Consider the following 23,849-nt stretch of genomic DNA (forward strand, 5'->3'; position numbering starts at 1 on the left):
TATACAGTTGAATATGCTACGAAGACAACATATTTGATGTTCAAACTGATAAACATTTTTTGTTGTTGTAAATAATCATTAACTTTAGAATTTGATGCCAGCAACATGTGACAAAGAAGTTGGGAAAGGTGGCAATAAATACTGATAAAGTTGAGGAATGCTCATCAAACACTTATTTGGAACATCCGACAAGTGTGCAGGCTAATTGGGAACAGGTGGTTGCCATGATTTGGTATAAAAGCGGCTTCCATAAAATGCTAAGTAATTCACAAACAAGGATGGGGCGAGGGTTACCAATTTGTAAGCAAATTTTCGAACTGTTTTAGAACATTTCTCAACGAGCTATTGCAAGGAATTTCGGGATTTTACCATCTACGGTCCGTAAAATCATCAAACGGTTCAGAGAATCTGGAGAAATCACTGCACGTAAGCATTGATATTACGGACCTTTGATCCCTTAGGCGGTACTGCATCAAAAACCGACATCAGTGTGTAAAGGATATCACCACATGAGCTCAGGAACACTTCATAAAACCACTGTCAGTAACTACAGTCGGTCGCTACATCTTCAAGTGCAAGTTAAAACTCTACTATGCAAAGTGAAAGCCATTCATCAAAAACACCCAGAAACGCTGCCGGCTTCGAGTTCATTTTAAGATGGACTGATGCAAAGTGGTGATGTGATGAAAGGCATGAAAGCCATCACAGGCTTCAACAACAAAGCCAAACTGCTGGATGGGGGTGTAGACAGAGCCAACGAGGGGTATTTGTTTTTCAATATATATAGCAATGCACCCCTTACTGGCCCACCCCCACTACTCCTGTCCTCACACCTCCCCTGAACATCTCTACACAAACTCCTTCTCTGATACCTGCCACCGCTGCCCCACCCCGCCCCCCTGAGAAAGCCAGCCCGGTGTGTCTGACACCTGGACATGTGAAACGACAGCTGGAGAGAGTCAATCCAGTCAAGTCAGCAGGCCCTGACCGAGTCAAGCCCTGGGGCCTGAAGACCTGTGTTGCTCAGCTGACTGAGATCCTGCATTTATTCTTCAACCTGAGTCTGAAGCTGGAACGGATACCAGTGCTATGGAAAACATCCTGCATAGTGCCGGTACCCAAGAAGCCCATCCCATCGGGCTTGAACAACTTCAGACCTGTTGCCCTGACGTCCCAGGTCATGAAGGTCCTCGAGAGACTTGTACTGGATCAGCTGAGACCCCTGGTGGCTCTTTCCCTGGATCCCCTACAGTTTGCATATCAGCCCCATGTAGGAGTGGATGATGCTGTTATCTACCTGCTGCACCGTGCTCAATCTCACCTGGATGGTGGGAAGAGCACTGTGAGGATCATGTTCTTTGATTTTCCAGTGCCTTTAACACCCTTCAGCCAATTCTGATGAGTGACAAGTTGCTCAGGATGGGTATCAGTTCATCCATTGTCTCCTGGATCACTGATAACTTGTCTGACAGGCTCCAGTTTGTGCGACTGGGGAGCTCCCTGTCGAATACTGTGGTCAGTGGTGTGGGTGCTCCACAGGGGACTGTCCTGTCTCCTTTCCTGTTCACCCTATACAGCTCAGACTTCCAGTACAGTTTCAGGCTCTGCCACCTGCAGAAATACTCTGACGACTCTGCTGTGGTCGGGTGTGTCAGAGAGGGAAAGGAATTGGAGTATAGGACACTGATTGCTGACTTTGTGGAGTGGTCTCAGGCGAACCATCTGGTCCTTAATGTGGACAAGACCGAGGAGCTGGTCATCGACTTCAGGAAGAGTATGACCCCAGTGGAGCTCATCAAGATCCAGGGCCGGGAGGTGGAAGTAGAGGGGCAGTATAAGTACCTGGGAGTTCACTTGAACAGCAGACTGGACTGGAAGGACAACTGCAATGCTGTTTACAAGAAGGGCATGAGCAGACTATTTTACCTGAGGAAGCTTTGGTCCTTTAATGTGTGCAGCAAGCTGTTGGAGATCTTCAATCAGTCTGTTGTGGCCAGTGCCCTGCACTTCGCAGTGGTTTGTTGGGGGAGCAGCACCAGCAAAAGGGACTCAAACCGGATTGATAAACTGATCCGGAAAGCCGGCCAAACAAATGGCTCGCAGTTGGAGGCGTTTGTGTCAGTGAGGGACAGTAGGAGACTGGACAAACTGCTGGCCATCATGGACAATCCTGCCCACCCACTCCACCACCAGACAATTGAGGGACAGCGGAGTTCATACTCCAAAAGGCTCCTTCAGCTTCCTTCCCGCACTGTGCGATTCAAGAACTCCTTCATTCCGCACTCCATCCAGCTGTACAATCACTCCCCATACAGCAATAGATGATATCCGTCCATTACCTGACACCCTCTATGTCAGCTATTTCTCTTTGTTTCTAATGTCTATATTCTATTTTCTGCTGGATCTACTCTCTATTTTTTATGCTTGGGCTGCCACATATACTGTAATATTGTACATGGTAATTGTTTTTTATTGTATATATCTTATAGACATAATATATATGTATATATAACATGCTGTACACATTATTAAGTATGTATTGTATAACGTATTTCCTTGAATAGCCGCCGGGCATGTAATATGCGCCTGCCTTGAATTACTGCCAGGCAAAACTCGCTCTCCAAATTTTTTAGCGCCTGCTTACTTTTACCGCCGGGTCAAATTCGTAACGTCACGAGTGACGCTTCCCCTACAGTCACTTTCAAAATGACGGAAGAGTTTTTTTGCTTTTACTGTGTGTAAACCAGGGGTCTTGTTCTACAGCCATACAGATCACACTAATGGTTGTGATATAAAACAATTTTAACACTCTTACTAATATGCACCACACTCTGTGAACCCTAACCAAACAAGAATAACAAACACATTTCGGGACAACATTGGCTCTATAACACATTATAAACGCAACATAAGAATTACCCAGAATTCCAATGCATCCATGACTCTTGGCTACATTATACACCCGCTAGCACCAAATCCCCCTCCGTGCGTCGGTTGAGGTGGGCGGGGTTGGGGCGCGTTTATAATATAGCCAAGAGTCATGGATGCATTGGAATTCTGGGTAATTCTTATGTTGCGTTTATAATGTGTTACAGAGCCAATGTTCTCCAAAAATGTGTTTGGTTAGGGTTCACAGAGTGTGGCGCATATTAGTAAGAGTTTTAAAGTTGTTTATATCACAACCATCAGTGTAAACGGTATGGCTGTTGACCAAGTATGCATTGCAATCTTGTATGAGAAACAGCGATATGCATGCGTCCTACCGGCACGCAGATAGCATGGTGCAAAGGTGGGCGCGATGACATGTTGTAAAGCAGTGGTCCCCAACCACCGGGCCGCGGTGCTGAAATTTTTTTATACATTTAAAAAAAAAATAACACTCAATTTTTGACTGCATACCATTGGTAAGCGCAGGCATGAGAAGAGGTTTTAAATTTATTAGCGCTTGCTTATTTTTACCACATGCCTTGAATAAGTGCAGGAGTGAGAAAAGGTTTTAAATTAATTAGCGCCCCGGCGGCTATTCAAGGAAATACGGTAGATTCGCAGATATGTTATATTTTATATTGCTATATCTAGTCTATTTACACTTGCATTGTCATTTCCATCTTTACACTCTCCATCATTGTAACTGAGCTACTGTGTTGAACAATTTCCCTTGTCGATCATTAAAGTTTGTCTGAGTCTAAAAGTGTTCTGTGGTCTGACGAGTCCACATTTCAAATTATATTTGGAAACTATGGATGTGGTGTCCTCCGGAAAAAAGAGGAAAATAACCATTCGGATTATTATAGGCGCAAAGTTCAAAAGCCAGCATCTGTGATGGTATGGGGGTGTATTAGTGCCCAAGGCATGGGTAACTTACACATCTGTGAAGAAACCATTAATGCTGAATGGTCCATACCGGTTTTGGAGCAACATATGTTGTCATCCAAGCAACCTTATCATGGACGCCCCTGCTTTTTTCAGCAAAACAACGCCAAGCCACATGTTACAACAGCGTGGCTTCGTAGTAAAAGAGTGCGGGTACTTTCCTGGCCCGCCTGCAGTCCAGACATGTCTCCCATCGAAAATGTGTGGCGCATTATTTGAACCATAAAATACGACAACGAGACCCCGGACTGTTGAACAACTTAAGCTGTACATCAAGCAAGAATGGTAAAGAATTCCACTTTCAAAGCTTCAACAATTAGTTTCCTCAGTTCCCAAACGTTTAATGAGTGTTGTTAGAAGAAAATGCGATGTAACACACTGGTGGTGAACATGCTCTTTCCCAACTACTTTGGCATGTGTTGCAGCCATGAAATTCCAAATTAATTATTATTTGCAAAAAAAAAAAAAGTTTATGAGTTTGAACATCAAATAACTTGTCTTTGTAGTGCATTCAACTAAATATGGGTTGAAAAGGATTTGCAAATCATTGTATTCCGTTTATATTTACCTCTAACACAATTTCCCAACTCATTTAGAAACGTAGTTTGTAGAAAACTGCTATCAGACCGCTGCTATCAGTTAGCTCGGCTCCTCAAGTGCTGAGGTGACGACAGAATTACCCTCGGCCAACTCCCCCTCCCGATCTGCTCCGTGGCTGATCTCTTTATCCCACCGCTGCCACCAGGAAGTGTTATTGTACAAATAATACACTGGGTATTTAGGACTGGAACATACTTTATTTCAGCCCGGTTGTTTAAATAGCCAGCATAGGTGTTACATCCTAAAAGGTCTGTCGTGCACCCGCCGCGTCATATCCATCCCAGCACAATTCACGTCACTCATTGTCACTTCTTCTGCAGCCGAGTAGTCGCAAGAAGGATCACTAGCGCACTCTACCACCAGGAGGCGGGAGTCATTTAATGACTCATATTGGACACACGCAGCTACGGTATTATGACGGTCTCAAGCCGTCGTCTTGCGGGTTCCCAGGACCATCAGGGAAGGATGGCTTGAGCAGTTTGACATTGTTTATTTTTCAATAAAACCTCAGTTCAGGTCGCTCTTCCGCTCCTCCTCTCCGCTCGCTTGTTGACGCCGCCTCTTCGCCGCCATTTTTGGCCGGGCTCCAGCGTGCCCTGCCTGTCTGTCGGACCATCGGCTTTACCTCTCCACAGCTATATTAATAAAACATAGCTGCTTACTGTTCTTTTTAGCATACCGGCATTCAATAGGTTGGACCTTAAATCCTACTGAATAGCTCTTAATCTTCTTCCCTTTATGCGATTTCAAATTACCGGTATTGAAATCAGCCTCCTCGATTTTGAAAATCATGACAGGGGAAGTGTCACTCGTGACGTCACGAGTTTGACCCGGCGGTAATACTAAGCATGCGCTAATTATTTTGCAAAGCAAGTTTGACCTGGCAGTAATTCAAGGTAGGCGCATACTATATGCCCGGCGGAAATTCAAGGAACTACAGTATTTGCTCACGCAGTTGTGGACAAAGGGGTGTACCTCGCCCCATCCTTTCTTGTGAAACACTGAGCATTTTTTGGGAAGCTGTATTTATACCCAATAATGGCACCCACCTGTTCCCAATTAGCCTGCACACCTGTGGGATGTTCCAAATAAGTGTTTGATGAGCATTCCTTAACTTTATCAGTATTTATTGCCACCTTTCTCAACTTCTTTGCCACGTGTTGCTGGCATAAATTTTTACATTTAATGATTATTTGCAAAAAAAAATGTTTATCAGTTTGAACATCAAATATGTTGTCTTTGTAGCATAATCAACTGAATATGGGTTGAAAATGATTTGCAAATCATTGTATTCCGTTTATATTTACATCTAACACTATTTCCCAACTCATATGGAAACGGGTTTTGTAGTTGCATGTGTGTGTATATTGTGCGTGTGTGTTGGAAAGAATGATTGAATAAGTTATAAAAAATAAGATGATTAATTCAGCGTTAATATTGGAGTGGGAGATGAGATCATTAGGAGAGTCAATAGATGTGTGAGACCAGGAGGGAAACTGAAACATTTGTAGGTCTCCATGAGCCGGAGAGGACTTGACATGTCGAACCAAGCATCACTGAGCCTTGTAGACACGTTACATGAATCAGCTCTTCCTGTGCAGTTACTTTGGAGCAAAGTGAAAGTGAAAGTGTCACCTTTGCCTGAAGGCTGCGGGAGAACAAATCCGGGCAGCAAGAAGGGGGCGCCAGTTGTCAGCCCGGCCGGTTTGAGCTCCGTCACACCGTAGGTAGTCAGACATGTGACCAGGTTGACCAGGTCCTTCAGCGCGTCCCTGGATTCATCCTCCTTGGTCTGCTCTAGCCTGTCCACAGGGAGGTCCCAGGTCTTAGCGTGTCCATGGCGTGTGCGCGCATGTCCCCAGCCCTACGTACCTCAGCATGAGATTGCACAGGAAGTTGTAGCCTTGGCACATGCGGAAGTCATCCAGCAGCGTCTGGGACACGTCGCTGGAGTCTTTGAGGAAGCAGGAGAGGCCGGCGAACATCTCCACGATCTCCAGAGGTGAAAGGTCGTCCGACTGCTGCATGTTCTGCACGCATGTGGCCAGGCATTTTTTCTCTAAGGACAAGAAACAGGAGGTGGAAGAACTGCAGGACGTGACCAACATGGCAGCGACAAAATCACTTTATTTTTCTAGTCAAGAAGTCAAAGTCTAAGTTTGATCTCGCAGAAACTACCAGGAGCTGACATGATCCCTAGAAAGTCTGGAGCTTGATTGATCTTAGCAGGCTGTAAAAAGTTTTTATAAAGACCTGTCTGATAGAACCCAATGTGTCCAGCCAGCTCTCCTCTTCCATCTATGGAAATCATCACTGTGATAATGTGTTTTATGCAGATGACTCGCTCATATATTGTTCCTCCCCCCTGTGGCGCAAACCTTTCAGCTTCTGCAGTCGGCTTTTGATGTTGTGCAGTACCAGCTTTTGATGTTGTTCAGTACCAGCTTTTGATCTAACACAAGTTAAATTCTAACAACACATGTGACATGCTAACAACACGTGTCACATGCTAACAACATGTGTGACATGCTAACAACACATGTGACATGCTAACAACACATGCGACATGCTAACAACACATGCCACATGCTTACAACACATGTCACATGCTTACAATATGTGTGACATGCTAACGTGTCACATGTTTAAAACTTTTGTGATATGCAAACAACACCTGTCACATGCCAACAAAATTTGTGACATGCTAAAAACGTGTGAAGTTAGGGCTGGGCGATATTTCGATATACTCGATATATCGCAGGTTTACTCTGTGCAATATAAAAAAATGACTCTATCGTGATATTCAAGTATACATTCTCACGCAGATGCTTTTAGCTATAGACATTACACTACATGCGTTTCCCACTCTTTCTTGTCTCTCCTTCTCACAGAGACTTAAAACAAGCGCACCTTCTTACTAATGTCATATAATGTCACTTGTGCAACGTCACACGCTCCCGCGGAGCAGAGAGGTAGCAACATGGTAACATTAGCTTTTATGCAAATGGAGTGGTTAAAGTTAAAGTAACAATGATTGTCTCACACACACAAGGTCTGGTGAAATGTGTCCTTTGCATTTGACCCATCCCCTTCTTCACCCCCTGGGAGGAGAGGGGAGCAGTGCGGGTGGTAATACGAGAGAGAGAAGGTGTCAATCTAGTAACAAATGGAGGAAGAATTAATTCCCAAGAAAAACAGCACGGGATCCATCGTCTGGCGGTGGTTTGGCTTCAAGCGGGAATATGTTCAACATTTATGCGGCAAAGGCATTTTATATATATATTTTTTTTCTTTTTTTCTTCTTTGTCATAAAAAAGGGACGTTTTTGTCATGAAAAAGGGAGGTTTTTGTGGTTTTTGCACTAATTGTAAGAGTATTTTATAAAAAATTCTTCTGCGGCCCGGTACCAATCGGGCCACGGCCCGGTGGTTGGGGACCACTGAACTAGAGGATGACATGAATGAAAGTGTGTGAAAGTACCGTGGATGTATTTGACCACGTTGACGCTGAGGCCGTGTCGGGAGATGGTGGTGAGGACCTCGCCGGCGCTGCGCCTCCAGGGCAGGTTGTGGGGGGGGCACCAGGAGGTGATGGCGCTGAACAGCAGGTGGAGGTCGTCCTTCTGGGCCAGCTCCTCGGCCGGCGACACAAAGGCGCACAGCTTGACCAGGATCTGGGGCCAGGTCTAAGGTCAACTTGTGCCAAGCCTTACAAAGAAACAAAGATCCTCTATTTCGCCGCCACCTTCTCTCACCTGCACAAAGACCTTCTGGAGCAGCGCTCGGCGGTCGGCCAAAGGTAGCTCTGTGGGGGCGTGGCCCGGGCCCGCCGTCTTCTCCTGGGGTGGCGGCGGTGGAGGAGGCGGGGGCGGGGCGGGGGCCTCAGCCATGTGGGGGAGGTCGAAGAAGAGATAGAGACATTTGACCAGCGTGGACGGCACCGACATGGTCGTCATGCAGTCCACCGTTTTCTGAAAAAGGTGCAATACTTCTTCACCTGCGATATCACAGCCTTTTGATACCGATACCATATCAACAGGAAAGGACTTCTTCCACATTTTCTTCTCACACAACTTTATTCCAAAAAGGAATGTTTGTATTCAAACTTCTACACACAATACCCCATCATGACAAATTTCTTAAAAACATTTTTGGCAAATGTATTACAATTAAAAAATAATTTAAAAAGCATATTGTAGTTTTGGTCAGGTGTTTGCTGAGAGGTAAGACGCACCTGCCCTGAACAAGCCAACAGGTTGATGGTGGTGAGGAGCATCCAGCCGCGACTGGCCTCCTCGCTCTGGTTCACCTCCAGGAACTGGACTATGGCTCGGCTGGCCGCCTCTGAACCAGCACAAGAGGGGAAAAAAGTGTTTGGACACGCCTCCTTTATGACAGGTAACATCTGTATCACGCCAACTGCTCCAACACTAAAAGCAAGGACGCCTGTGATGTGTCAAAAACACCTGCATCACACTAAAATGACACCTGTGTCCTGGTAAAAACCTTTGCATTGTGCTAACAAAAAAATTTGGGTCATGCTAAAAAAATCACCTGTTATATGCTAACAAAACACATGTGTCGTGCTAAAAACACCTGCAATATGCCAACAAAACATCTGTGTCATGCTAAAAACAACTGCAATATGCCAACAAAACATCTGTGTCATGCTAAAAACACCTGCAATATGCCAACAAAACATCTGTGTCATGCTAAAAACACCTGCAATATGCCAACAAAACACCTGTGTCATGCTAAAAACACCTGCAATATGCCAACAAAACATCTGTGTCATGCTAAAAACACCTGCAATATGCCAACAAAATATCTGTGTCATGCTAAAAACACCTGCAATATGCCAACAAAACACCTGTGTCATGCTAAAAACATCTGCAATATGCCAACAAATCATATGTGTCATGCTAAAAACACCTGCAATATGCCAACAAAACACCTGTGTCATGCTAAAAACACCTGCAATATGCCAACAAAACACCTGTGTCATGCTAAAAACATCTGCAATATGCCAACAAATCATATGTGTCATGCTAAAAACACCTGCAATATGCCAACAAAACACCTGCGTCATGCTAAAAACACCTGCAATTTGCCAACAAAATATCTGTGTCATGCTAAAAACACCTGCAATATGCCAACAAAACACCTGTGTCATGCTAAAAACATCTGCAATATGCCAACAAAACATGTGTCATGCTAAAAACTCCTGCAATATGCTAACAAAACAACTGTGTCATGCTAAAAACTCCTGCAATATGCTAACAAAACATGTTTGTTATGCTAAAACACCTGCAATATGCCAACAAAACATGTGTCATGCTAAAACTCCTGTTATATGCTAACAAAACACCTATGTCATGCTGAAAACACCTGCAATGTGCTAACAAAACATCTGTGTCATGCTTAAACATCTGCAATATGCCAAGAAAACATCTGATTTGTGCTAAAAACTCCAGCAATATGATAAGAAAACATCTGTGTCATGTTAAAAACCTGCATCATGCAAACAAAACACCTGTGTCATGCTAAAAACTCCAGCAATATGCTAACAAAACATCTGTGTCATGCTAAAAACCGGCTTCATGCTAACAAAACATCTGCGATATGCTAAAACAAACACCCGTGATATGCTAACAAAATATCTGTCTCATGCTTAGACATCTGCAATATGCCAACAAAACATCTGTGTCATGCTAAAAACGCCTGTGATATGCTAACAAAACATCTGTGTTATGCTAAAAACACCTGCGATATGCTAACAAAACATCTGTGTCATGCTAAAAACGGCTGTGATATGCTAACAAAACATCCGTGTTATGCTAAAAAAAAAAAAAAAACCTGTTAGACGCTAACAAAATATCTGTGTCATGCTAAAAGCACCTGCAATATGCCAAGAAAACATTTGTGTCATGTTAAAAACTCCTGCAATATGTTAAAAAAGCATCTGTGTTATGCTAAAAAGTCTTGCAATATGCTAACAAAACATCCATGTCATGGTAAAAGATTTACAACATGCTAAAAACATTTACATTATGCTAAAAACATTTACATCAAAGCTTCACACTCAAATCAGGTGCATAACACTAAAATCTTAAAACATGAGGTCTGTGTCATACTAAACTCATGAACGTACCATGCTAACACGTGTCACGTGCTCACAACACATTTGACATGCTAACAACATGCGTGACATGCTAAAAACATGCGTGACATGCTAACAACATGTGTGACATGCCAAAATGTGTGAAATGCTAACAACACCTACCCTATCACATGCTAAAAACGTGTAAAATGCTAACACGTGTTACATGTGCCACATGCTAATAAAATATGTGATGTGCTAACACAGGTTACATGCTAACAACACATGTGACAATGTAACACGTGTGACATGCAAACAACATGCCCCAAATGCTAACAAAATGTGTCCCATGCTAACAACACGCGACACACTAACATGTGTCACATGCTAATATGTGTGACATGCTAACAACACAGGTGACATGCTAACACGTGTCACATGCTAACATGCATGACATGCGAACAAAATATGTGGCATGCTAACTTTTCATATGCTAACATTTGTGACATGCTAACAATTTGCACTAAATGCTAAAAAAAACGTGTGACATGATAAAAACGTGTGACATACTAACAACATGCCATATGCTAACATGTATGACGTGCTAACATGTGTGAGATGCTAACAACACATATCACCTGCTAACATGTATGACATGCTAACAATACGTCTCACATACTAACGTGTCATATGCTAACATGTGTGACATGCTAACAACACGTGTCAAATGCTAACATGTGTGACACACTAACAGATATGACAGGCTAACAACATTTGTCACATGCTAACATGTGTTACATGCTAACAACACGCGTCAAATGCTAACATGTGTGACACACTAACAGATATGACAGGCTAACAACATTTGACACATGCTAACAGGTATGACATGCTAACAACACGCATCACATACTAACGTGTCATATGCTAACATGTGTGACATGCTAACAATACGTGTCAAATGCTAACATGTGTGACACACTAACACAGTGGTTCTCAACATTTTTTCAGTGATGTACCCCCAGTGAACATTTTTTTAATTCAAGTACCCCCTAATCAGAGCAAAGCATTTTTGGTGAAAAAATGAGATACATAAGTAAAATACAGCACTATGTCATCAGTTTCTGATTTATTAAATTGTATAACAGTGTAAAATATTGCTCATTTGTAGTGGTCTTTCTTGAACTATTTGGAAAAAAAGATGTAAAAATAACTAAAAACTTGTTGGAAAAAAAAAAAATGATTCAATTATAAATAAAGATTTCTACACATAGAAGGAATCATCAACTTAAAGTGCCCTCTTTGGGGATTGTAATAGAGATCCATCTGGATTCATCAACTTCATTCTAAACATTTCTTCACAAAAAAAGAAATCTTTAACATGAATATTTATAGAACATGTCCACATGTCTAGCTGTCAACACTGAATATTGCATTGTTGTATTTCTTTTCACAGTTTATGAACTTACATTCATATTTTACCTGACATAGGCACCGCGACCCCAAAGGGTATAAGCGGTAGAAAATCGATGGATGGATGGATTTATATTTTGTTGACGTATTATTCAATAAATTTATTTATAAAGGATTTTTGAATTGTTGCCATTTTTCAATAAATATATTTATAAAGGAATTGTTGCTATTTTTAGAATATTTAAAAAAAATCTCACGTACCCTTTGGCATACTTTCAAGTATCCCCAGGGGTACGCGTACCCCCATTTGAGAAACACTGCACTAACAGATATGACAGGCTAACAACATTTGTCACATGCTAACAACATGTCCTCTGCTAACATGTGTGACATACTAACAACATGCATTGCGTGTTGTATCGGGTGTTTTTTGAGCGCGGACTCACCCGTGGACTTGTTGGAAGCTCTGCGCCTGATCTCGGTCACCATGAGCCGCGACACCTGGGTGGTGAACTGGAGCAGGTCGGAGAACTTGTCCGTCATGCTGCCGGGCGCCGTGTTGCCAAACACCTGCGGAGGAGCAGGAAGTGTAAGCGCCGACAGGAGGTTGAACTTGCAAATAAGATGGCGGACCCGGTTGAAGACGGGCAGCATCATGTAGAGCTTCTCCTCCTGCTCCTTCTGGGTCATGTGACGAGGAGGGTGGCACAGCTCCGAGAAGAGGCGGCGCAGGTGCATCAGACCCAGGGCGTTGTCCTGCGGGCTGCACTCCTCCTGCCGCGGACGCCCCATGATCCTCTTCATCATGTTCATCTTCACAAAGCTGGCCCTGACACACGCACGCACGCACACACACGCAAACACACGCACACACACACACACACACACACACACACACACACACACACACTTCCATTAAACAGGGGGCTACGTTAACCACTTCACACCACAGTAGCAGACCGCCACGTGCAAACTGGTTCATTAATACTTTATAACGGGACTGTCCTGTACAAAAATTCACCCTGTTGTTACAGTTGATGAACTTTTTCAACGAGGGCCAACTTGACCTCAGATGATGAAGAAGCGAGCCCCAGAGCTGTTGCTATGGCGACATGCAGATGAAACCCAGGTACCGTATTTCCTTGAATAGCCGCCGGGAATGTAATATGCGCCTGCCTTGAACTACTGCCGGGTCAAACTCGCTCCCCAAATTTATTAGCGCATGCTTACTTTTACCGCCGGGTCAAATTCGTGATGTCATTTTCAAAATGGCGGAGGAGTTTTATTTTGCTTTTACTATGTGTAAACCAGGGGTCTTTTTCTACAGCCATACAGAACACACTGATGGTTGTGATATAAACAACTTTAACACTCTTACTAATATGCAGCACACTCTGTGAACCCACACCAAACAAGAATAACAAACACATTTCGGGAGAACACGCCATTAGCACCACCCCCCACCCCCATCCCCCCCCTACTCTCCGTGCGTCGGTTGAGGTGGGCGGGGTTGGGGACGCGTGTATAAAATAGCCAAGAGTCATGGATGCATGGCATTCTGGGTCATTCTTATGTTGCGTTTATAATGTGTTACAGAGCCGATGTTCTCCAGAAATGTGTTTGGTGTGGGTTCACAGAGTGTGGCGTATATTAGTAAGAGTGTTAAAGTTGTTTATATCCAGAGGTGGGTAGAGTAGCCAGAAATTGTACTCAAGTAAGAGTACTGTTACTTTAGAGATTTATTACTCAAGTAAAAGTAAGGAGTAGTCATCCAAATATTTACTTGAGTAAAAGTAAAAAGTATGTTGTGAAAAAACTACTCAAGTACTGAGTAACTGATGAGTAACCTGTTCGTTTAATAATTACGGCAACAGATAATGCACAAAAACATAAAATAGCAATGAGCAAATTCATAGCCAGGAATATCTCTTAAGCAACTAAAACAATAATATATATTTGTGTGTTTGTGTGTTGTACTTGTATAGCGCTTTTCTACCTTCAAGGTACTCAAAGCGCTTTGACACTACTTCCACACACATTCACACACAGATGGAGGGAGCTGCCATGCAAGGCGCTAACCAGCACCCATCAGGAGCAAGGGTGAAGTGTCTTTGTCAGGACACAACGGACGTGACGAGGTTGCCATTATAACAATACATTAAAAAAAATAAATTAAGGCAAATTGAGCCACAATAACTTAACAGCACCATAGGCTCAGTAGGCATTGATTGATTGATTGATTGATTGATTGATTGAAACGTGTATTAGTAGATAACACAGTACAGTGCATATTCCCTACAATTGACCACTAAATGGTAACACCCCAATAAGTTTTTCAACGTTAATCAATTACTTAATAAATGACCAAGTCGAGGTGATCTACCTCATATATACATACAAACACATATCATATATATATGTATATATATATATATATAGTATATAGTATATAAATTATAGTTTTTTATTTTGCCGTTTTTGTTGAAATGTTAAAGGTGTTTAATGAATATACATGCATGTTTAACATATAGATTCCTAACTTTCAGGAAGACAAGTTGGTGTATTACCTGATTCTGATGACTTGCATTGATTGGAATCAGACAGTATAGTGCTGATAATGTCCACATTTTCAAATGGAGGAGAAAAAAAGTTCCTCTTTTCTGTCTAATACCACATGAAAGTTGTTGGTTTCTGGCATCTTATTTGTCCAGCTTCTATATTTGTTTTTATACACTTTACAAGAAATACATTGGCGGCAAACTCCGTAGCTTGCTCGCTTGTTTGCGCTGGCTTTCGGAGACTCTTATTTTGTTAGCGCAGGCGCGATGGAGCGGCGCTTTTATTGTGAAGACAGGAACTGTGCGATCAGTCTTTAGGCTTGTGACGGGAAGTACGGTTGAAATAAAAAGTGTCTTTTTTCCTTTACACTTTTGATTGATTGATTGAAACTTGTATTAGTAGATTGCACAGTACAGTACATAATCTGCACAATTGACCACTAAATGGTAACACCCCAATAATTTTTTCAACTTTTTAGGTCGGATTCGACGTGTGACGGTCATGTGACCGCCTGGTTTTGTTTGATTGGTCCTACGTCACCATTGACTGCATTTGATTGGTGAAACGCAGGCATGCGTAGTTCCTACTTTGAATGCGTGTCTGACAAAATCAAAACAAACAAAGCGTGCATTAACAGATCGATAAAAAAAAAAGTAGCGAGTAACGAGCTGATTGTAGATAAATGGAGCGGAGTAAAAGTAGCGTTTCTTCTTTATAAATATACTCAAGTAAAAGTAAAAGTATGTTGCATAAAAACTACTCTAAGAAGTACAATTTATCCCAAAAGTTACTCAAGTAGATGTAACGGAGTAAATGTAGCGCGTTACTACCCACCTCTGTTTATATCACAACCTTCAATGTAAACGGTATGGCTGTTGACCAATTATGCATTGCAATCTCGTATGAGAAGCAGCGAAATGCATGCGTCCGGCCGGCACGCACGCAGATAGCATGGTGTAAAGGTGGTGTAGAGCAGTGGTCCCCAACCACCGGGCCGCGGCCGCTGAAGAATTTTTTATTATTTTTTTTTTTTTATCACACAATTTTTTATTGCATGCCATTGGTAAGCGCAGGGGATGAGAAGAGGTTTTAAAACTCTTAGCGCCTGCTTACTTTTACCGCATGCCTTGAATGAGCGCAGGAGTGAGAAGAGGTTTTAAATTAATTAGCGCCCCGGCGGCTATTCAAGGAAATACGGTATATGTCTTATAGACATATGACACCCTCTCTCACGTTGATGGCAACATCCACAAGTGCTAGCCGCTAAGGTTAGAGACTGGTTGCTAGGAGGCGCCATCCACGGTAACATTTAGCACGAATCAGTAACTTTCTCACTTCATGACTGATGGAAAAATTGCTTCCGTCTTTCACTCGTCAAAATGGAGGGCTGTTGTTCCACTTCCTCTTAAACGGAAAGTGCACTTTTTTTGTTTTGACTTATCATTCACAAAGACAAGAACACATATGTTTTTCCTTTTTTGTGCATTATGAAGCAAAATCAATGTAAGCAAGAGTCAGCTAACAATGGAGCTATTGGGAGTTGCTTTATTCCATCTATTAGGCACTCTAATAACATCCATCAATGGTTTATACACACACTGTAAGTATATATGACATGTAGTAACATTCATAGTAACATGACATATTTACACATGTTATAGACATGGTATAAGTATATACATATTTTATATACACACTTAAGTACATATGTAATGTAGCAACATTCATAATAACATGTCATATTGAAATATTTTATATTCAAACTTTAAGTATATTATGTCATGTAGTAACATTCATAATAACATTGTAATATATACATGATGTAAGTATATATGTAATGTAGTAATATTCATAATAACATTGTAATATATACATGATGTAAGTATATATGTCATGTAGTAACATTCATAACAACATTGTAATATATACATGATGTAAGTATATATGTAATGTAGTAACATTCATAATAACACTGTAATATATACATGATGTAAGTATATATGTCATGTAGTAACATTCATAATAACATTGTAATATATACATGATGTAAGTATATATGTAATGTAGTAACAGTCATAATAACATGTAATATTTATATATTTTATATACACACTAATTATATGTCATGTAGTAACATTCATATTAACATATCACATCGGACTGTCTACCCCGCAATTTTGACCAGTCATAGACAATTTAGAGTGCAAAGCATTTTTTTTTTTCACCCGCATACAAAAATTCTAACTTGGATAGTTTCCCTGGCTTCGAGACTCTCCCGAAGGACAGTGCAGTGAAGACACAATAAACTCCCTTCTTATCTCTCATGGACACACACCTGTTGTTGTTGACTTTGGACGAGCAACCGAACAATACATCAAGGCCGCAAAACAGAGACACACTACGGGCTTACACACACACACATTCACAAAAAATATACGCCACACATACACACCCCATTCCCCCCAACCCAACGCCCTCAACGCAATTACAATAGGGGTGATAAATGGATGGTCAGCTCCTGAGAGCTGCGGCCTACCACCATGACATTGAACTACCTTCCCTCTGTTGCTAGATATCTCGAGATGTATGTTGTAATATGTATATGTGCTTTGCTATGGAGGTTTTTTTCCACTCCAGACTGGGCCCCCTTAGGAGCCCAGTCTAGATTGTATTTTTGTTACTCATCCTTCCCCAGCGTTTACCTTTTTCCCATCTTTTACGGGGCGCCTTATGGCGACCCATCAGCATTCTTGTTCTGTAACCTTGTACACGGTTTGTTTTTCTAATCTTGAACAGGTTTGTGCTGAAAACAAAGTTTTGTTGTACTTGTGCAATGACTATAAAGATCTATCCTATCCTATCCTAACATGTAATTTTTACATATTTTATATACACACTGTAAGTATATATATCATGTAGTGACATTCATAATAACATGTCGTATTGACATAATCTCATCATTTTAAGTATTAATCACATCACAACGTTTACTTTTTCTTCAACAACAACAAGACTACAAATCATGGCAGACTTGATGGGACAACAAACATACAGTAATAGAACAATCACATTCTGTACATTGTCTTCTCTCACTAGGATGTTTATATCTTTCAACACAAGACTTGTGTTCCCCGTTTAGCTTCTAAATTCAACATAATCCTCAAACTCAGGTAAAGCATGTTTTTGTGTCATTCAACTCATGATGTCTCCAGGTAGAAGTTGGATGTCAAAGTTGAACAACTTGTCAGTTTATGTCCACAACCTTCTACTATCCAGGTGAGATACATGATTTATCATCTACAATTCACTCTCACCGACTCAGAGGCCATGCAGCAGCTCAAAATGTCAATATAGCAGCATAAGTTAGTAAGCGCTCTATGATCACAGCGCCGTGTTACTAAAAGTAGTCCCTCCGCGTGAGCTGTTATAATAGCAATGTCGCCAATACTTGGTTATTATTAACCAATATTCAGGTTATGACATGTAATCAGTTTTGTTGGCGCTTTTTTGAGAGCCATATAGGTGGAATAGTTTATTTCCATTAGCTACATTGTAAGCCACCTCTTGCTAGAATTGTTTTGGGATTTAGAATACAGAAAAAAAGGAAATACATATGTGTTGGGTTGCAGTTCCCTTTTATAAGAAGAAACATCATGAAGTGTTTTTGGTTCATCTGGGTTGCATAACAGGGTCTTATAATAATATTATAATAATAACTAGAAAATTCATGCTAGCAAGCTAATGTGAGCATGACAATATTTATTTGGTGCCACATACCAAGTTATATGACTCTAGGGTGTATGGCTGGGGAATTAGAGAAGAAAAACAGTACATTTAGCAAATAAAAGTTAGCACTTTAATGTAAGCATGCTAATCTTGGCATGTTAACAGTTTGCAAGTGTCACGTACCAAGTTATATGACTCTGGGGTAAATGGTTGCAAAACTAGCTCAACAAGTTAGCGTGCTAATTTTAAGCATGCTAGCAAGTTGACAGTAGCATGCTATTAGTTAGGATGTGTCACATACCAAGTTATATTACTGTAAGGTGTATGGCTTTCTAAGAGAAGAAAATAAAGGTAAGGTTAGCTAAAAAGGTAGCATGTTCATATTAGTATGCTAGCATGATAACAGTTAACAAGTGTCACATATGAAGTTATATGACTCTAGGGTAAACGGTAGCAAAATGAGCTCTTAAAGCCAGCACTTCAATGTTAGCATGCTAACATAAGCATGCATACAGTTAGCATGTTTCAAATACCAAGTTATATGAGTGAAAAATGGATGGCTGTGGAATTAGACAAAAAAAGCTTAACATTTGCAAAAAAAAGTTAGCACTTTGATGATAGCATGCCAAAAGATAGAAAAACTGTATGTTTGATAAACTGTGAAGAATGAGCATTCATAATATGGGCTGCTTGCAGCATGTAAATGGGCGCTTGCATTGCAGTAGGCCTATAATAATAATAAAAAAATATAAATAATAAATAATAAAATATATTCCAATAATATAATGCTCATTCCAAAAGTACAGGTATGGAGAGGGATTTGAATACTCGGTATGTATAAAATGGCAGCACTTGACCCCTCCTGCTGCCACAAACTACAGTCCCAGACAGTCCCGTTGTAATGTGTTAAAGAGTTCCAAGAGCATCCAGAGTTGACTGTCAGTCAGCAGGAAACACTTACGACAGGATGTTCAACTTTTCTACTACTGGGATGTTTTGTCTTCCTCAAAACTGCAACCTTTCACACAGACAGGAAGTGGACTGCAATGCCGGACGCTGCAGGCATCTCGTGATATGGTGTTTTCATCGGAAAACACCATATCACCATGTTAGCATGTGACACACTGATATCACTTTATGGATTTAACACATTGTAACTGCTCTCCTTTACGAATATAATAATTTCATATTTGTCAAGATATTCACACAAAGTTTGCATTTTCTGTTGACTACATGTCCGTCCTTGTGGCGTTATTATTTGACTGAATGATGGAACATGAAACTGGTGGCGCTCCTTTAATGAGACCACACTGCGGGTGTTGCGGGCGGAGGCTTGTCGAGCAGCGTCATCGCTGCCATGGCCAAAAACAAACAAAACGGGAGCTGGAAGATGCCAGAAAGGAAGGACAAAACCGGGATTTCCTGGCAATAATTGAGAGTTGTGACAGGCAAGCAGAGGAGGCGTACTTTGGAATACCAGTACTGCGTGGAGCGGCATTAGAGAAGAATTCTCACAAGAACTCAAATAAACGCCCGGTCAGATATCAAAACATTTTTGGGGAGAATTATTGATGGTGAGAGTCCCGTAAATTTCGGAGTATAAGCTGCTATTTTTTTCCTACGCTTTGAAACCTGCGGCTTATAAAACGAAGCGGCTAATTTATGGATTTTTCCTCAATGACGGCAATAATGAAAATAATGTTATGTATATATATATTTAAAAAAAAAAGAAAAACGCTAACAAACTTTATTGTTTATGCTATGGCGCCATCTTTTTGACAAATTTGGTCACTCTAGGTGCTGTAGTGTCCTTCCATTTATTGGAAATACATTTTTTTTTTAACTGGAGTGCTGTTCAATCTGTTAGCCATCCATAGCGTAACTACTCATACGGATTCTTCATTCATCACTCCAAGCAACGTTTGTAAGTTTTAAGAGTCCATTCTCCACCTCCTTGGTAAGCAGGCGTGGATCCAGACTCACGGACCACAGGATCCTTCCAGGACACGCTACAGGAAGTCAGCACAGCACCTGCTAAAAAAAACAGTTGTATCTGCAACGGTTGAAGCAGACCCACATTCACCTGTCCCAATACTTTTGTCTCTGCTGGTTCTTATTGACTGAACAGGAGTCCAGGGGCCTTCCTATGTCTGGACCCGTCTAGGCCACGCCCCCTCCTAAATAGACAAATCATATTGAAAGTAGCCACGCTGGCCAATCGGCTTTAAATAGCACTCAGTGGGAGGTGCTTCTTCCTCTCATGGCTGGGAGGTCTGCCAGAACTGAACACAGGCCAGAATAAAAAGGGACTGGTCAGGAGTCAGGACAGGAAGAAGAAGATGGATGGGTGAGGCACACAACAGCCAATGGAGATTGGCTGTTAAAGTTAGATGGTCGCTGCAATGATTCGTAAAACTTTAGCAGAGGAGGATTCTGACTACGCCCATAAAAATAAGAAGAAAGTAGTTGTCTCTATATTGAAGTTGTCATCAATATATCTGATGTATCACACCTAAAGACTTGCAAAGTTTGGGAATAAATAGATATGATCAAAATAGTATCAATCTCACGGAGATTCCCGAGACATTTTGAGAGATAATTAGGAAGTCAGTCACGTGGTTGTGTGATGTAGAGGACGAAGCAAAGATCCCTTCCCCATCAACATCAATGCTAATCAAGCAGACTTCATGAGAGACAACAGCAATCAATTTACGACAAATCATGATCCAGAACATTATATTTTTGAGCCTGAACACATAGAGGATGAACAATAAGTTTTAGAAGCCGAGTGCTAAACAGATGTAGCTTTATCGTGACACTATAGCATTAGCAGCATTGCTAGCTGCTAAACATTCAAACTACCCATGATAAAACAAACACTTGCTGTGATATTTCCACTCTGACTGGCATCACATAATTCCGTTTAGATGAAGAATCAATCACACAAAAAAAATTGCTCAACTTATTGGCCATCTTGCAGGTGAGAGATGCATGAATTATAATCTACAATTTACCTTTAGCAAGTTTGACACCAAGCGAAAGTAGCTGTGTGTCAACAATAGCAGCGCAAGCTAGCATTAGCTCATTGCTATCAATGCGTCACTAAAATAGTCCGTCTGAGTATGGGCTTATAATAACAATGTCATTCATATTTGCTTCATAATCAGGTCACCACATTTAAATGGAGTATTGTTGGTGCTCTTAGAGAGTATAATAAGAGGACCTTCCATCTGTTGACTCAATTGTTTCATATTTATTTACCATTTACAATACATAAACGGGACGGCGTTAGGGACGGCGTGGCGCAGTGGGAGAGTGGCCGTGCGCAACCCGAGGGTCACTGGTTCAAATCCCACCTAGAACCAACCTCGTCACGTCCGTTGTGTCCTGAGCAAGACACTTCACCCTTGCTCCTGATGGGTGCTGGTTGGCGCCTTGCATGGCAGCTCCCTCCATCAGTGTGTGAATGTGTGTGTGAATGGGTAAATGTGGAAGTAGTGTCAAAGCGCTTTGAGTACCTTGAAGGTAGAAAAGCGCTATACAAGTACAACCCATTTATTTATTTATTTATTTATAAACAAATGAAAAATGTGTGTTATTGTTTTGTGAATGTATTTATTTCCAGTATTAATGCTCTAATAATTTGGTCAGAATGCCGAAGTGTTACTTAAGTGACGTAAAATCCACGGAAATTAACGATAATAGATGTTGGAATGATTATGTATAAGTTATCACACAACTCTTATAGCCGTTGCTATAGTTACTATCAATTGATCTGAAGTTGTAAATTTCTATCTGTGCAAAGGGACAACTTGCAATCTTGGATTGCAAGTCGTATCGTATCAGTGTTTGTGTCCAGACCCGGCCTGCTGACTGCCAAGGGTGAACATCGAGTACCTTGACGCAGACAAGGCAGAGACAGCGCGATATCACGAGTGTAAGCACATTTCCATTTCTGAATAATCATATATTGTGTCTGTGGAGAGACGGAGCCAACGAGCCGACAGCAGGATAAGACAGACAGCGGTCCTACCCGAGATGGCGGCCAGGAGGCGGAGCATGCAGCGGAGCGGAGAGGCGGGGCACGCTTGGAGCGACACTGCAGCCATCAGAGACAGGTGCGTAAACGACACACCTGCTCACAATCTCTGCATCTTCTGCTGCAGCATAAAAGGGGAGAAGGAAGAACAACCGTGGCAGAAGTAGGAGAGGAAACACCAGACGAAGACGACGAGAGCGACCAGGACAGAGATGAGCCCCCGCGGAAGGCACGGCCACCGAAAGGCGCGCCGCGACGAGCAAGAAGAGAGGGCGCGCTAGAAATTGGCGCGACCGACTGGCAAGAAAACTTGGTTATTGAAATAATAAACCAGAGTCAACCCTGCTACAATGGGTCTTGCAACCCACACGATGACGGCTGGAGACCTGTCACAGTGTCTAACTGGGGCTGCTGAAAATACCCCCCCTCCTTTAGAAGCAGCCTCAGTGATGTAACCAGGGACCTCCCGAATAAATAGTGGAGCATGTGGGCTGTGCCTTAAGAGTGTAGGTTGGAACTGTAACTAAGTGTACAGCCCAAAACGTCAATCCTCATGAGTAAAATTTAAGTCTGTTTCTGCATAATTCCTTGCTTCTTGTCTGTTTAATAAACATCTCAACTTGGTGGTGAAAAATGGCAAGCTCATTACCCGACGGCCCGGGTGTTGTTGCTCACTGTGGAAAGCCGTGGTCCATCACTTTGTCGTAATTGTCTCTTTGGCAACAAGTGATGGAACAAGTCAGCAGGCACACATGTGAGTCATTGTCAAGCACCCACCAGAAATAGATCTATCTGGGTGGGGGCGTCCAGCCTAGAGCCGTGCTAGCACATCCCTGACTGAAGAAGGCCTCACAAAGTTGCAGAGTAAAAAGTTCCTCTGTAAAAGACAGGTTAACTGGCGAGCTAACAAGTTGAATGTTGTTTTTCTAATGACCACTTGAAAGACCTGGTCTGGGCTGAAGGCATGCATGGAATGTGGAGTCCTTAGCAAGCAAACGTCAAGTGCCATGAGCATCGCAGGGAGTTAGCGGCAAGAGATGAAGGCAGCCCGTGTCCTGGAAAAGCCCAAAGTCTTCAAAGCGCTCCAGAGAGAGCGTGACGTAACCACGGGACGGGATTTGGATGCCGGGGACCGCCGACAGAGAAGAAAGAGGCTCGATGAGAAAAAGCCAGATTTACATTTGGATAGAGCTGGACCACCAGGACCATGACGGAGGACAAGGAAGGGGGTTCATATATATAATGTAGTAACAGACACCTTCATAACAATATGTAATATGTACAATATACACACTGCAAGTATATATATAATGTAGTAACAGACACCTTCATAACAATATGTTACATGTACAATATACACATTGCAAATATATATATATATATATATATATATATATATATATATATATATATATATATATATATATTAGGGCTGGGCGATATTGGCTTTTATTAATATCGCAATATTTTTATGCCATATTGCGATATACATTACGGTATTTTGCCTTGGCCTTAAATGAACACTTGATGCATATAATCA

At 41.8% G+C, this 23,849-nt stretch overlaps 1 protein-coding gene across 4 annotated transcripts in view; it reads right to left on the reverse strand.

The window, feature by feature from the left end:
- wdfy3 (WD repeat and FYVE domain containing 3) overlaps positions 1-23,849 on the reverse strand; it is a 156,954-nt gene that overhangs the window by 112,889 nt on the left and 20,216 nt on the right. For all 4 annotated transcript variants that reach the window (XM_061906059.1, XM_061906061.1, XM_061906060.1 and 1 more), the window contains exons 2-8: positions 12,619-12,814; positions 12,432-12,555; positions 8,707-8,816; positions 8,228-8,443; positions 7,954-8,146; positions 6,346-6,532; positions 6,109-6,275 (exon numbers count right to left, since the gene is read on the reverse strand). In XM_061906059.1, the coding sequence (XP_061762043.1) occupies positions 6,109-6,275; positions 6,346-6,532; positions 7,954-8,146; positions 8,228-8,443; positions 8,707-8,816; positions 12,432-12,555; positions 12,619-12,798 (1,177 nt within the window). In that variant the 5' untranslated portion in view covers positions 12,799-12,814. The remainder of the gene's footprint in view (positions 1-6,108; positions 6,276-6,345; positions 6,533-7,953; positions 8,147-8,227; positions 8,444-8,706; positions 8,817-12,431; positions 12,556-12,618; positions 12,815-23,849) is intronic.

The sequence above is a fragment of the Nerophis ophidion genome, linkage group LG07 (assembly GCF_033978795.1).
Source record: "Nerophis ophidion isolate RoL-2023_Sa linkage group LG07, RoL_Noph_v1.0, whole genome shotgun sequence".
Lineage (NCBI taxonomy): Eukaryota > Metazoa > Chordata > Actinopteri > Syngnathiformes > Syngnathidae > Nerophis > Nerophis ophidion.